At 44.5% G+C, this 14,205-nt stretch overlaps 1 protein-coding gene across 5 annotated transcripts in view; it reads left to right on the plus strand.

Annotated features, from left to right (window-relative positions):
- klhl12 (kelch-like family member 12) overlaps positions 1–14,205 on the plus strand; it is an 84,830-nt gene that overhangs the window by 1,574 nt on the left and 69,051 nt on the right. For all 5 annotated transcript variants that reach the window (XM_068056989.1, XM_068056987.1, XM_068056986.1 and 2 more), the window contains exons 2-3: positions 334–513; positions 4,735–4,969. In XM_068056989.1, coding sequence (XP_067913090.1) covers positions 4,787–4,969 — 183 coding nt within the window. In that variant the 5' untranslated portion in view covers positions 334–513; positions 4,735–4,786. The remainder of the gene's footprint in view (positions 1–333; positions 514–4,734; positions 4,970–14,205) is intronic.

The raw sequence follows: 14,205 nt of genomic DNA on the forward strand, positions 1-14,205 counted from the left end.
TAACTCAGTTGCCATGTCTATCCAAAACTAATGTGCAACTGTTTTCCTGTGTCCCATTGAAAATGAATATTTGCACAGTGCATGGCTAAATTTCTGGCATGGGCTCTTGGTGGGTGCAACTTGCTGTTGCTGGTGCTGAATTGAATTTTGCCGCCTCTTGCATGGAGTGGAAGCCAGTAGCAGGCTTGTCAGTTTGCCTTGGTTTACTAGGCCTGCAGCAAATACTGATTGAATTATATTCTATGGGACTTGGGATGTGCAGGTGTAGTGGAAATGTTCTTTTTGATAAATGAATCGATTTTACAGTATTTGTTCTTTTTATTAATATTCCAGGTGGTATGACTGGGTATGGCTGAAGGCGATTGAAATGACCGAAATCCCGTGAAGTTAGATTTGTTTATTTCCAGGAGGACGGAAAGGCTCGAGAGTAATTGTATGGAGCTGGCAGGTGGTAGACTGGAACTCTCCCATGGCTTATCGAATGCTCTCGTAACCCTGGTTCAGCAAGTGAATGTAAGAAACAACTTTCTGTGATATAAGGTCAAATGAGTCATAGAAACATAGAAAATAGGAGCAGGAGTAGGTTATTCGGCCCTTCGAGCCTGCTCCGCCATTCATTATGATCATGTTCCCGCTTTTTCCCCATATCCTTTGATCTCTTTAGATCCAAGAGCTATATCTAATTCCTTCTTGAAAACATACGATGTTTTGGCCTCAACTGCTTTCTGTGGTAGCAAATTCCACAGGTTCACCACCCTCTGGGTGAAGACGTTTCTCATTTCAGTCCTGAATGGTTTACCCCATATCCTTAGACTATGACCCCTGGTTCTGGACTCCCCCACCATCGGGAACATCCATCCTATATCTACCCTGTCAAGTTCTGTTAGAATTTTATAGGTTTCCTTGAGATCCCTCCTCACTCTTCTGAACTCTCGCGAATATAATCGGAATACATTCGGAAAAAGACCCATTTATCCCTACTCTTGGTTTCCTGTCTGCCAACCAATTTTCTATCCATCGCAATACACTACCCCCAATCCCATGCGCTTTAATTTTACACGCTAATCTCTTATGTGGGACTTTGTCGAAAGCCTTCTGAAAGTCCAAATAAACCACATCCACAGGTTCTTTGTTCCTTATCACATGCGTCTCTAATTTCCTGTTTAATGCCATTCCCAACATCACCGCTACAATTTGGGGGTCTATATACAACCCTCACTAACGTTTTTTGCCCCTTAGTGTTTCTCAGCTCTACCCATGCAGATTCCACATCGTCAGAGCTAATATCTTTCCTCACTATTGCGTTTCTTTCCTCTTTAACCAGCAATGCAACTCCACCACCTTTTGCTTTTTTTCCTGTCCTTCCTAAATACTGAATACCCCTGGATGTTCATTTCCCATCCCTGGTCACCTTGCAACCATGTCACCGTAATCCTAACTATATCATACCCATTTACATCTATTTGCGCGATTAATTCATCTACTTTATTGCGAATGCTCTGCGCGTTAAGGCACAAAGCCTTGTCTTTTTAACATTACTTGTCCCCTTCCCACTATTTTTCACTGTGGCCCTGTTTGATTGTGGTCCTTGATTTCTCTGCCTATCACTTTTCTTATTCCCCTTACTGTCTTTTGTTCTTGTCTTTTATTACCTCTCCTGACTCCTTGTAAAAGTTCCCATCCCTCTGCCATTTTAGTTTAAAACCTCCCCAACCACCCTAGCAAATACTCCCCCTAGGACATCAGTCCCAGTCCTGCGCAGGTGTAACCCATCCAGTTTGTACTGGTCCCACCTCCCCCAGAACCGGTCCCAATGTCCCAGGAATCTAAAACCCTCCCCCTCACATCATCTCTTCAGCCACATATTCGTCCGATATATCCTGCTATTTCTACTCTGACCAGCACTTGGCACTGGTAGTAACCCTGAGATCACTACCTTTGAGGTCCTGCTTTTCAACTTACTTCCTAACTCCCTATATTCTGCTTTTAGGACCACATTTTTTTTTCACCTACGTTGTTTGTACCAATGTGTACCACGACCATTGGCTGTTCACCCTCCCCCTTCAGAATGTCCTGTAACCGCTCTGAGACTCCTTGACCCCAGCACCAGGGAGGCAACATACCATCCTGGAGGCTCTTCTGCGGCCACAGGAACACCTATCTATTCCCCTTACAATTGAATCTCCCATAACTATTGCATTCCCACACTTTTTACTTCTCCCCTGTGCAGCAGAGCTAACCGTGGTGCAACGAATTGGGCTGTTGCTGCTTTCCCCTGAGAGGCCATTCCCCCCCCAACAGTATCCAAAGCAGTATATCTGTTTTGCAGGGTAAGAGCGACAGGAGATTCCTGCACTGCCTGCTTAGTCCTCTTGCACTGCCTCAGAATCCTTTCAGAATTTCTGATATTTGCAAACCATATTATCAGACTTGCCTTTGTAATTTAGATTGTTTTCAATGTTGCAGTGATCAGATTGCAGGCTGAAATGGTGATGTTCAGCATTACAAGGCCTCCCGCTGCATTGTTTAATACTGCAGCAGAGTCTGAGTTCATGACATTCAGTGTAAGCACTAATACTGATCTAATCTCAATTTGTCAGGCACCAGAGGAGACCCATCTATTGTTATTGAACTTAATTGTGTACAAACTTCATGAAACTGTTGCGACTGAATAAGCTTTCAGTTCATGCTCAGAATTGGAGCAATGTGTTTAATCTGTTGCTCCTGAATAAATCTGAGTGGAGCAGACTCGAGATTTGGCAATTCAGCCATGTTTGTGCCAGTAAAGTGTTGGTTGAAACAATCCCACCAAGGTGTACTGTTTTAATCCTGAAAGGTTAATGTAAACTACCTGTAACCCAAAGTTCACACATGACAGCTCCTGCCTAGTGTTGTAGAAATATGCCACATTTTCGCAAAACTGATGCCTGTTGCTGAGGATGTTTTCCAGAATGTGTTGAATCCATGTTCTCCAGACAGGGCCTGAATATCTTAGTTGTGCCTGAAACATCCCCTCAGTTGGTCATGTTAGTAGGGAAGCCCCAAATAGTCTGCCTCCAGCAGCTGTTCCTGACTGATTTTCAGCAGGAGATATTTGAAACATAAATTCTTGCTCATGGAGTATTAAAGACTGTAGTAACTTTACATCCACATTATTGTTGCCATTCAGAGAATTCAGAAGCAACTTTTAGCAAAATGGAAAAAAAAGTCACTAACTTTGTGGTTTCAATTATGTCTTTTCATGGAGTTACTACGACTTTCCAGTTAGGCTTCCTTTTCCCTTCTATATAAATTCCATGTCGTTCTTCATTTTAGTTTGCTGCCTAACAATAGGAATGTTTTTCTAAGAGAGGTACAAATGTTCTTAATACTGAAAAACTTATCTGCAGAGCCATCAATACTTGGACTTCAAAAATAATTCTGTGGGTGAGGTTTTTGAGACATTTCAATGTAATAAAGCACAATGTAAATAAATGCTTTTAAGTATTGAGAAAAGCCAGCCAGTTCATTGTGTTCTGTAGGGATGGTGGAGGAATGGTTGTGGCTTTTATACATAGAAGTACCATTGGCAAAGAGGCAACTTGAAATAAAAATATGGGAGAAAGAAGAAGCTTGCATTTACATACCACCTTTCACAGCCTCAGGAAGTCCCAAATCTTCTAAGTCTTAGAACCAACATGTACTAATCTCGATCAGGCAATGAGATACTTTTGAAGTGTCGTCACTTTTGTAGGAAACTTGGCTGTTAATTTGCACATAGGAAGATCCCACAAACCAGCAGTGCGATAAATGACCAGTTAATCTGTCTTTTTTAATAGTTCTGCATGAGGGTCACACAGGGCGAACTCCCCTGCTCTTCAAATAGTGCATGGGATCTTTTAAGTCCATTTGAGAGGGGCCTCAGTTTAACTTCTCATTGAAAGATGACACGTCCAACAGTACAGCACCCCCTAAGTACCAGCCTAAATTATGGGGCTTCAAACCACATCCTTTTGACTCAGACGTCAGTGTGTTACCACAAGACTGACACCTTAGAGTCTTGGATAGAGGTGGCGAGCGACTGTGTGATTTTATGACTTGACATTGGGTTAGAGTTACAGTGGCAATGGACAGAGATGCAAAGAAGATTTTGTTGTGTTGTGGAAGGGAGACAAGCAAACTGAACTGCCAGCTTGCTTAGTTTTATGTTGATTGGGCACAAAAAAAATCTTCCAAGTCTTAGAACCAACATGCACTAATCTCAATTGAAGTGATAACTTGAGAAATGAGCATCTGATTTGCAATGCAACAGCTTTTAAGGCGGGAGATGGGTGCTGCAGGTGGCATAGCCTGGGTAGATTAGCAACAGTGGATGGCCACTAAGTGGAATTGAATGCAGGTGAAGGGGCACTGCTTGGTATAGTTGATGAGATGCATGAGCAGTTGGCATGATGTAACATCCAAGGAATGGAAAGGGGCCTCGAGGTCAAAGCACAGTGAAGGAAATTGCAAACCAGGTGGTAAACAGGCAGGAATCACAGCAGAGAGCTGAGGAGAAGAGTGGGTATTCTGAACATATGTTGACAGTCTCGGGCAGTTATGTCAGATGCTGATTTGTCAAATATTTTTTTCCTTCAAAAGTGCTTAAAAAATCTATATTAATCTTATGGCCTCATAAGTTTTGCATATAAAGTATTAAATGTTGAAGCATTTTCCTAGTTTTAATAATGTATTATTGGTCTGATTTTAATCCAGCTGTAGGTGACTTGATCTCTTTTCACTGGCTTTACAAGTGAAAAGGCTCAACATGGCTCCTCGGGATATAATGACCAACTCACATGCCAAGTCCATTCTTAACACTATGAACTCCCTAAGGAAGAGTAACACCCTGTGCGATGTCACATTGCGTGTTGACAGCAAGGACTTTCCTGCTCATCGTATTGTGTTGGCAGCTTGCAGCGATTACTTCTGCGCCATGTTCACCAGTGAGGTAAGCTTGCAGGCTGCTGCTGCTGGAATTCTGTCTGTAAACATCAGCCAGGCAACAGTACTAATGTTTATCAGTTTACCGGCTATGGCTCCTGAATTTAGCGCTGTTTCATCAGCATTAACAGTCCCAGCAAGAAAATCACTCTTCTGTGCAATGGCCTGTCCATAATTTTTACTTCCCCAAGTGAAAGAAGCATGGTGGACAGTCAACTCTCACTGCTCCTAGTGACTGCTTACAGCACAGAACCAATGGAATTCAGAAGGCGGCCATTTGGCCCATCATATCTGTGCTAGAGTAAAGCAGAACTATTTCCACTGCTGTGCTGTGCCCCTATAAACTGTGTATCTTCTGCCATTTCAAGCATTTGCTCAATTTCCCTTAAAATGTTGTCTCTGTCTCAACTACTTCCTGTAGTAAAACATGCCTTGTTGCAACAACTTTCTAATATTTTCTGAACTTCTCACTCTCCTTCATAAAGTCATTTACAGTACAGAAGGAGGCCATTCGGCACATCAAGTCCATGCCTGCTCTCCCCTGCTTATCCCCATAGTCCTGTGAGTCTATTTCCCTCGAGAGCCTATCCAACTTCCTCTTGAAGTCATTGATTGTTTCCACTGCCACCCTCCTTGTGGGCACATAAGAACATCTTAGAGTCATAAAAATGAGCCTGAGCAATGATGCCCACATCCTGACAACAAATTAATGCAATTGGGTAATATTCTGTCTTCTCTGGAAAATGTACAAGCTCATCCAGGTACACTGAAACTGGAGCAGAACGCAGGCCTACTGATGCACAACCAGAGACAAGGGCCGCCTACACCTCTTAAAATTATATCGGTCTCAGATTGGTCAATATGAATGTTGTTATGGCCAGGTGAGGAGGGGATTTCGGGCTCCCCTCTTGCCCCTTACTTTTATTTGACCGCAACAGGGTTTATTCCTTTTAAACAGTGGTTGTGCTTACCACCTCTGTGACTGTTTTACCTTTTGCCTTTAATGTGATTGCAAAAGAATCAATTGGACAGGTTTTCTTGAGTTTAAACACGAAAGAGATGAGTTTATTATACTTAACGCTGTAATCCGATTTTAAAAATACACTACACATTTACACATTCACACGAGAATCTCACACATACAAATAGATTACAGAAGGGAAAAATAGATTTGGTGGTTGGATTAAAGTCCAGAATAAATGAAACTTAAATACAGTCTGTTACGTGGGTGATCCAGTAATCCTCGGCTGAACCTGTATTCTTGCAGCTCTTGGTTGGTCAAAGTGCACTTTGGTTGGCTTGCTTAGCTCAGAGTTTTCCTGTAGGTTGATTCTCTTCCCCTGGTTGCTGGCTGTAGTGGTCTGTAGGCTTGGAGGGTTGCTCAGTTGCAGGTGGTTTGTTTTCTTGATGTTTTCTAGGGAGAGATGCAGGGGAGCAAAAGCCTCCTTTGCTGCTGTACACTCAGTTACTGCTTGTCTCTTTGCTGTGCAACAAAACTTGTTTCTTCAGAGATGAACAGGCGGTCACATGGTTCTTCTCAATCCCCTTTGTTTCCAATGAGGTTTTACTGGAATCTTCTAAGGAAATTCAAGGTTATACATGCTCCAGGATGACCATTCACACTTGGAGGGGGTTGTCTCTTTCAAAGCCAATGGATGGGGATGGTCTTGACTGTTGTGCTAATGCAGCCATTCTAGATAATTCAGTCACTCAGAGCAAGCCATTGTCCTAGCTGGGCTTCTTGTTAGACTTTTTGCCTCTAGTCCAGTCTCCTGGTATTTCAGCTGTAAATGGCAGTGGCTATGCTGGCTGCTAGTTTTTTAAAAGTTATTTGTAGGGTTTTTTCCATTAAAAGTCTGCGGTAAGTTTCCAACTAATGAAATCAATATTTCCCATTTGGCACATAGGATTTTCCTGACATCTCCGTACCATGTAGAATGAACTGCAACAATAGGAGCGTTTCATTAAAGGGGTTGAAAGAAAAAGAGGAAAACATACATTCATTCTCACTCACTCCCCAAATTCACTCATTAATTTTAGAATTGTTGCAGCTGGTTTTTCTCTGCAACAGCAATGCCGATTTAATTTTTTGGAGTTTTGTCTGAGATCGTCATGTGCTGTCAAATGGGGTTAAAGTTTCTCTAGTATCAATTTGTAATACGCTGGGAATGTGCACCACAATAAACATATGTTGTTGGTGAAGCTTGGGATCTGCAAATTTCCATTGTTGTTTAAGGCTAGTTCTCTGGTATGTACAAGCTTTAACCCCTCAACTGCTGTTTTTGTAACTCGTGGCTTTAGCCATTCAGGTTCCAGTACCTTGAGGAATCTTCTCCCTAGAGTGGTAGTGGGTAATAAATTGTGTTTAAGTGCCTGTGAGGTGTCTGAGATTTCCTCTGGGCCTTTGTTCTTGCTGAATTCTGAATTGAAATTGTTGTGTTTGATAAAGTTTGGGCTTGGGCCCTGATCATTGGGCTCTTCAGTGGTACCCACCCTGACCTCACTTTTAGTTCTCTTGTGAGTCACAGAAGTGCTGTTTACTTTAGGGCATTTTTGTTTCCCTTTTCCCTTTACTGTGGGGAGGGTTTCTTTGCTAATTTGCCCCATGTCCTCTAGGACATTCCTGCTCGCAGGTATCTGTCTAGCTTACTCCCCTGCAGCACTTCGACTAGGTGAGGCATCGCCCACACTGTTGGTTTGCCTTTTTGGGAACTTTCCTTGTTCCTACAGGTTTCTGTAAATGCTGTTAGCAGCATTGGTAGGGTGCTTCTTTGGCCTGCATTTAAGTAAGGGGCCTAATTTTACCATCATTTCCAGATTGGCTAACCGGACAGCAGGGTGTTCCATTTGGGAATCCTCCCGACCCTCCTTTAACCTGTCCTCACTGTCCTTTTAGTTCCCTTCCTCCCTAACTGTCTGACAAACCTGTGCTGGTCTGTCCCCTTTTGTTTTTGGCAGGGGTCCCACATAGTCCACCTGCATTCTGACGGGTTCCCCAAAAGCTGGTATGAGAATTAGGGGTGCAGGTTTTATTGCAGGTTGCGGCTTCCCTCCAACCTGGCACCGGTGGCAAGTTTTACAGAACTCCACCACATCTTTGTGGGGTTTTGGCCAGTCAAAATGCTGTCTTATGTGGGCTTTGGTTTTTCATACACTAACATGTCCAGCCATTGGAAGCTCGCGGGCCATTCTTAATATTTCTTTACAGTACCTTGGTGGCACCACTATCTGGTGAATCACTGTCCACTTTGTCTGCAGGTCTGTGAGGAGAGCTCCACTTACTCATCAGCACCTCATTCTTTAAATAGTAGCGCTCAGGGACTCCCTCTGCTTCACTTTCAGTTTGGGCAGTCTGTGCTAACTTCTTTAATACCGGGTTGGCTCACTGAGCCTCAACTAGGGCAGATCAGGTTAACCCATTCTTTGGGACCTCTAACTTCCCAAAGATGGTTTCAGATAACCAGACTGTAGGGTTATCTGTCTGCAGTGCCAGTTCAGCCTCCTCTGATGGAACTGGTTTGGCCATGGACCAAGTCACCACACAGTCAGGGGAAATGCTAGGGACCGTCTCCTGCAACTGTTCTGTCTCTCTGACCACCTGCGGTCTCTACAACTACTGGAGACGCTACCACCATAGCCCCTGTCAGATCATTACCCAGGAGCAGGTCGACCCCGTCCTCAGGCAAACTAGGGACAATCCCCATGGTCACCAGTCCCAAAACTAGGTCGCACTTCAAGTGCACCCAATATGAAGGTATGGACATAGACCGCCCTTCGATTCCATTCATTAACACCCGAGCATTCACTGCACTCTCTGGAGGAAAGGTCATGCCTTTTCCCAGCAGAAGGGATCTGGTGGCCCCTGTGTCCCTGAGTATGATGATGGGCTTGCTTGCCCCGCTCTAAGGGTATGGGGTCACTTCCTTGGGATACAAAATCCTGATAACCTTCAGGGATTTTGTTAAATTTTCCCACACCCACAGCAGTATGTTCATTCGGTCTTACTGCTGCATTTAAAGCCACAGCTTTCCATCAGGACCCCTTCTCCTGCACTGGTCTGGTGTGCCCTGATCAGTCCTACAGGTTTTCCCCATAGTTTCCAGCAGTCAGCTCGAAGGTGACCTGCCTTATTACAGTGGAAACACACAGGTCTCCGGGTCTCACTCCTGCTCTCAGCACTGTCTTTTTTGGCCTGAGGAGGGCCCCTGGTGTGTCCAGCTTTCCTTTCTCACTCAGGGCTGTTCAGGCTCCTATCACCCTCCCACCTTTGATCCTTTTCGGGTTTGTGGGGGTGACTAGGGAAGGGTCTTGGAATAAGAGAGTAAATTCATCAGCCAGAACTGCGGCTGCCTGGTTCTGTGAACCTTTTGTTCCTCTACGTGGGTTTTAATAGAAGGGGAAGAGAGTTTTTAAAATTCCTCTAAGAATCACCTCTCTGAAGTTTTCATACATGGGCTGTACCTTGAAGTAACCTTACCTACTGGTCAAAAGCAAGCTGCTTAACTCTGTCAAACTCTAGGAAAGTTTGGTCAGGCTGCTTCCGGAGGGTTTGGAATTTCTGGTGGTACGCTTCCAGTCTGTGCTCATATGCCCCAAGAATAGCATTTTTAGTCAGCTCATAATCTGATGAACTTGTATCTGGCAACAGTGAATGAACCTCATGGGCTTTTCCTATTAGCTTGCTTTGGAGCAGTAGGGTCCAGCTCTCGGCCGGCCATTTCAACTGTCTTGCAAGTTTTTCAAAAGTGACAAAAGATGCTTCCACATCTCCCTCATTGAACTTTGGAGTCAATTGGGAGAACTTTAAGAACTCAGCACACGGCCCTGAGCTAGGGGCAGCTTCCTTACTAACCATCCTTTCACTGGGGATACTGAGTCACCCCATGGTTAATTCAAGTCGCATTAGCTCTCTTCCCTCCTCATGGAAAGTGTTCTCTTTTTCCCTTTCTTCCCCTCCTTTTTCCCATCCTTCCCTTTTTCCCTTCCTTCCTTTCCTTCCCTTCCTTTTTCCCTTTCTTGAAACTCCCACTGCCCCTCTCCCCCCACTGCCCCTCTCCCCCCACTGCCCCTCTCCCCCATTCCAACTCCAATTTGCTTTGTTCTAATTGTATTTTTGCTAACATTACCCTATCTGTTTCTAATTCGAACCCTGTTTCTGAATCTTCAGGTTGAAGTGAAAAATGGTTTTTCCACATGTCTTAGGATTTCAAATTTCTTAGGGATTATTTTCCATGCAAAAGCTAATTGCCCAGCTACATTCCTCAAATCTTCAATAGGTAGGGCCTATAACCCATCCCAAGTTATTTCACCCTGACTTGGGAAGGTGCTGGCCTCGGATGTGGACATGATCATATTCTAGCATCAAAAACCACCAGAAAACCTGTATTGAGTTTTTAAAAAATTTTGATAGGGATGTATTTGGTTTCCCACTTCCAATTTCTTATTTGTCATTGGATTACGAGCCCTGAGTATAGCCCCCAAATTTCTGTTACGGCCAGGTGATGGGGTCTCGGGCTCCTTTGCTGTGTAACAAAACTTGTTTCTTCAGAGAGGAACAGGTGGTCACATGGTTCTTCTCAATCCCCTTTGTTTCTAATGTGATTTTATTGGAATCTTCGAATGAAATTCAAGGTTCTCCATGCCCCAGAATGTCCATTCACACTTGGAGGGGGTTGTCTCTTGCAAAGTGAGTGGGTGGGGATGGCCTTGACTGTTGTGCTAATGCAGCCATTCTAGATAATTCATTCACTTAGAGCAAGCCATTGTCCTGGCTGGGCTTCTTAGACTTTTTGTTTCCAATCCAATCTCCTGATATTTCAGCTGTAAATGGCAGTGGCCATCTTGGCTGCTAGTTTTTTGGAACTGGAACTCTTCTATTCCAAAAAGGTGTTGAAACTGGGTCGTGAAAATTTTCAAGACAGTGGTAGATTTTTGGTAGGCAAGGGTATTGAAGGATATGGAACCAAGATGGGTAAATGGAGCTAAAATGCAGATCAGCCGTGACCTAATTGAATGGCAGAATAGGCTCAAGGGGCTGAATGACCGACCCCTGTTCCTATGCTTCTTCCTATGTTCCTAATGTTAAGATTGTGCTCTCTTTATTGGATTTCCCTGCCAGCGGAAATACAGTTTGTCTCACTGCCTTACTGTGTCCAGGTATACATATTAATGTGTTTCCATATTCTGATGATGGAACATGTAAAGAATGGATGTAATTTTACATTTAGCACTCGCTGCCTACGAGGATGGTAAAAGCAGAGATGAAATGATTTCAAAAGGAAATTGGATGGGCGCTTGAGGGAAATAAACTTGCGGGGGAATGTGACTGATTGGATTGCTCTATAGAGAGCTGGCATGGGCTCAATGGGCTGAATGGCCTCCTATAATTACTGTATGACTCTTTTCTATTTCAAACTGCTTTCGCCTTACAAGACGAGGTACTTTTAGCTGAGAAATGATAGTGAAGGGATGAGGACAAAAACAAAATACTGCTGGATATCCGAAATAAAAACTGGAAATACTCAGCAGGTCAGACTATTATTGGGTGCAATCTCTAAAATTTTTCTGCTGTTGAGAGCAAAAGCAGTCCCTGACCCTGATGGTTTTGGCTGGCTGTATGGCATCGCGATCTTATGGGAGGTGCCAAATTAAGAGGCTGCCTCCACATTCGCAATCTGATTAAGGATGGTGGGCGGGAGGCCCAATCAGAGAGCCAGAAGATGTGGACGGCCGCAGCCCCACCGAGAGAGGTGGGTGTTGGTGAAGCATGTAGGGGACAGTGAGGGCACTTTGAGATGGAGGTGCTGTCTGAAAAATGGCCACAGCTGGTAGGCCATCATTGTGGAGGGGAGCCCCTGCACAGGACTGCTTGTGGCTGTGGCTCTCTGATCCCCGCTGCTCCGGGATTGGCTGGGGGGGGATTTAGTGGAGGCGACGATGGCCCCCTGGCCTGCTGCCAGAAGGCTGCCTCCAGGCACCTGCTGAGCTCAAGCCTTAGTGGGTGGGGGGGGGGGGGGGTGGTTCCATCCACCATCAGGAAAATCCCAATGGTGGCAACTTTCCACCAATTAGTCCATAAAGTGGTTTAATTGGCTACCCGCCACTGCTGTTTTGACCCCACTTGCAGCAAGATCACTTAGAGGCGGAAATACATCTGGTGGGGGGTAGGGGGAGTGGTGTGGGGGAGAGGCTGAACCGATGTGCTATCTTTAGATTTTGCTCTCAGTCCCATCTCTGGGGGATTGGGAAGATTCCACCTATTGTTTCAGGTCATTGTCCTTTTCTTATTGAGTTCCAGTAAACATGACTGAGAGAGCACATTGAAAAATTCTCAACATGAGATGAGTAAATCCAACCATGGCACATACTGGGCTAATGGTGTCCTTAACCAATGACTCCTGTTCAAACAGGTTAGACTACATGCCTTTTTGTTATCCCTTTAGTGTAGGTTGGCCTGCAACTTTGTCGGTTGCATCATAAAATATAGAAACATAGTAATTAATTTACTACACAGAAGGAGGACATTCAGCTCATTGTGACCGTGCCAGCTGTAAAAGTTATCCAGCTGAATCCCACCTTCCAGGTCTTGATGGTAGCTTTGTAGGTTATTTGTTTTATTTTATTTTAGAGATACAGCACTGAAACAGGCCCTTCGGCCCACCGAGTCTGTGCCGGCCAACAACCACCCATTTATACTAACCCTACAGTAATCTCATATTCCCTACCACCTACCTACACTAGGGGCAATTTACAATGGCCAATTTACCTATCACCTGCAAGTCTTTGGCTGTGGGAGGAAACCGGAGCACCCGGCGAAAACCCACGCGGTCACAGGGAGAACTTGCAAACTCCACACAGGCAGTACCCAGAATCGAACCCGGGTCCCTGGAGCTGTGAGGCTGCGGTGCTAACCACTGTGTCACTGTGCCGCCCAAAAAAAAAAAATCAGGGGACTCCCTCCTTTGGGGTCAATCCAGGGCCTCCGAAAGGCTCCCCATGGCAATCTCCGCACCCCCCCTCCCCCACATCCCTGGGAAGACCCTCCCCCACCCCGTCATTGGGCCTGCCTGAATGACCCCGACCCCACTCATCGCTCCCGGGGTCTTCACCTTCTTCGGCACTGCAGGGCCTCCTGCTAACTATACCTCAACTATACCTTACTATATCTCAAGTGCTTATCCAAGTGTTTTTTAAACGTGATAAGTTTTCTCCCTCTACCACCCTTTCAGACAATGAATTCCAGATCTCCACCACCCTTTGTGTGAAAAAATTAGTTCTCAACTCCCCTCTAATTTTTCCACCAATTACTTTAAATCTATGGCCCTGGTTATTGAACACTCTGCTATGGGAAATAGGTCCTTCCTGTCCACACTCTCTAGGCCCCTTATGATTTTATACTCAATGAAATCTCTCCTCAGCCTCCTCTGTTCCAAAGAAAACAACGCCAGCCTATCCCATCTTTCCCTAAGCTAAAATGCAACATACCTGGCAACATCCTTGCAAATCTCCTCTGTACCCTTTCTAGAGCAATCACATCCTTCCTGTAATGCAGTGATCAGAGCTGTACAGAGTACTCTAGCTGTGTTCTATACAGTTCTAACATAACCTTCCTGCTCTGGTATTCTATGCCATGGTCAATAAATGAAAGTATTCCGTATTCCACCTTGACCACTATATCTTCCTTGTCCTGCTACCTTCAGAGATCTGTGGACAGGCACTCCAAGGTCCCTCTGTTCCTCTACACTTCATAATCTCTACCATTTATTGTACATTCCCTTGTCTTGTTTGTTCTCCCCAAATGCATCACCTCACACTTCCCTCTAGATTGAATTCTATTTGCCACTTGTCTGCCATTCTGCTAGCCTATGACCTGTTGCAGTCAATCACTATCATCTTCACTGCCTGCCACACCTCCAAGTTTGGTATCATCGGCAAATTTTGAGATTTTACCCTGTATTCCAATATCCAAGTCACTTTAATATATCAAAAAAAGCAGTTGTCCTAGCACTGAACCTTGGTGAACACCACTGTTTACCATCTTATAGCCTGAAAAACAACCATTTACCACGACACTCTTTTCTGTTCTTAAACCAATTTTTTATCCAAGCTGGTATGGACCCTCCTATTTCATGGTCCTCAATTTTGTTAATCAGCCTTTTATGTGGTACTTTGTCACACACTTTCTTAAAATCCATAAGAGACAACATCCATTGCATTCCCTTTGTCAACCTTCTCTGTTCATCA

Source organism: Heterodontus francisci, chromosome 25 (genome assembly GCF_036365525.1).
Source record: "Heterodontus francisci isolate sHetFra1 chromosome 25, sHetFra1.hap1, whole genome shotgun sequence".
In the NCBI taxonomy this organism is placed as follows: domain Eukaryota; kingdom Metazoa; phylum Chordata; class Chondrichthyes; order Heterodontiformes; family Heterodontidae; genus Heterodontus; species Heterodontus francisci.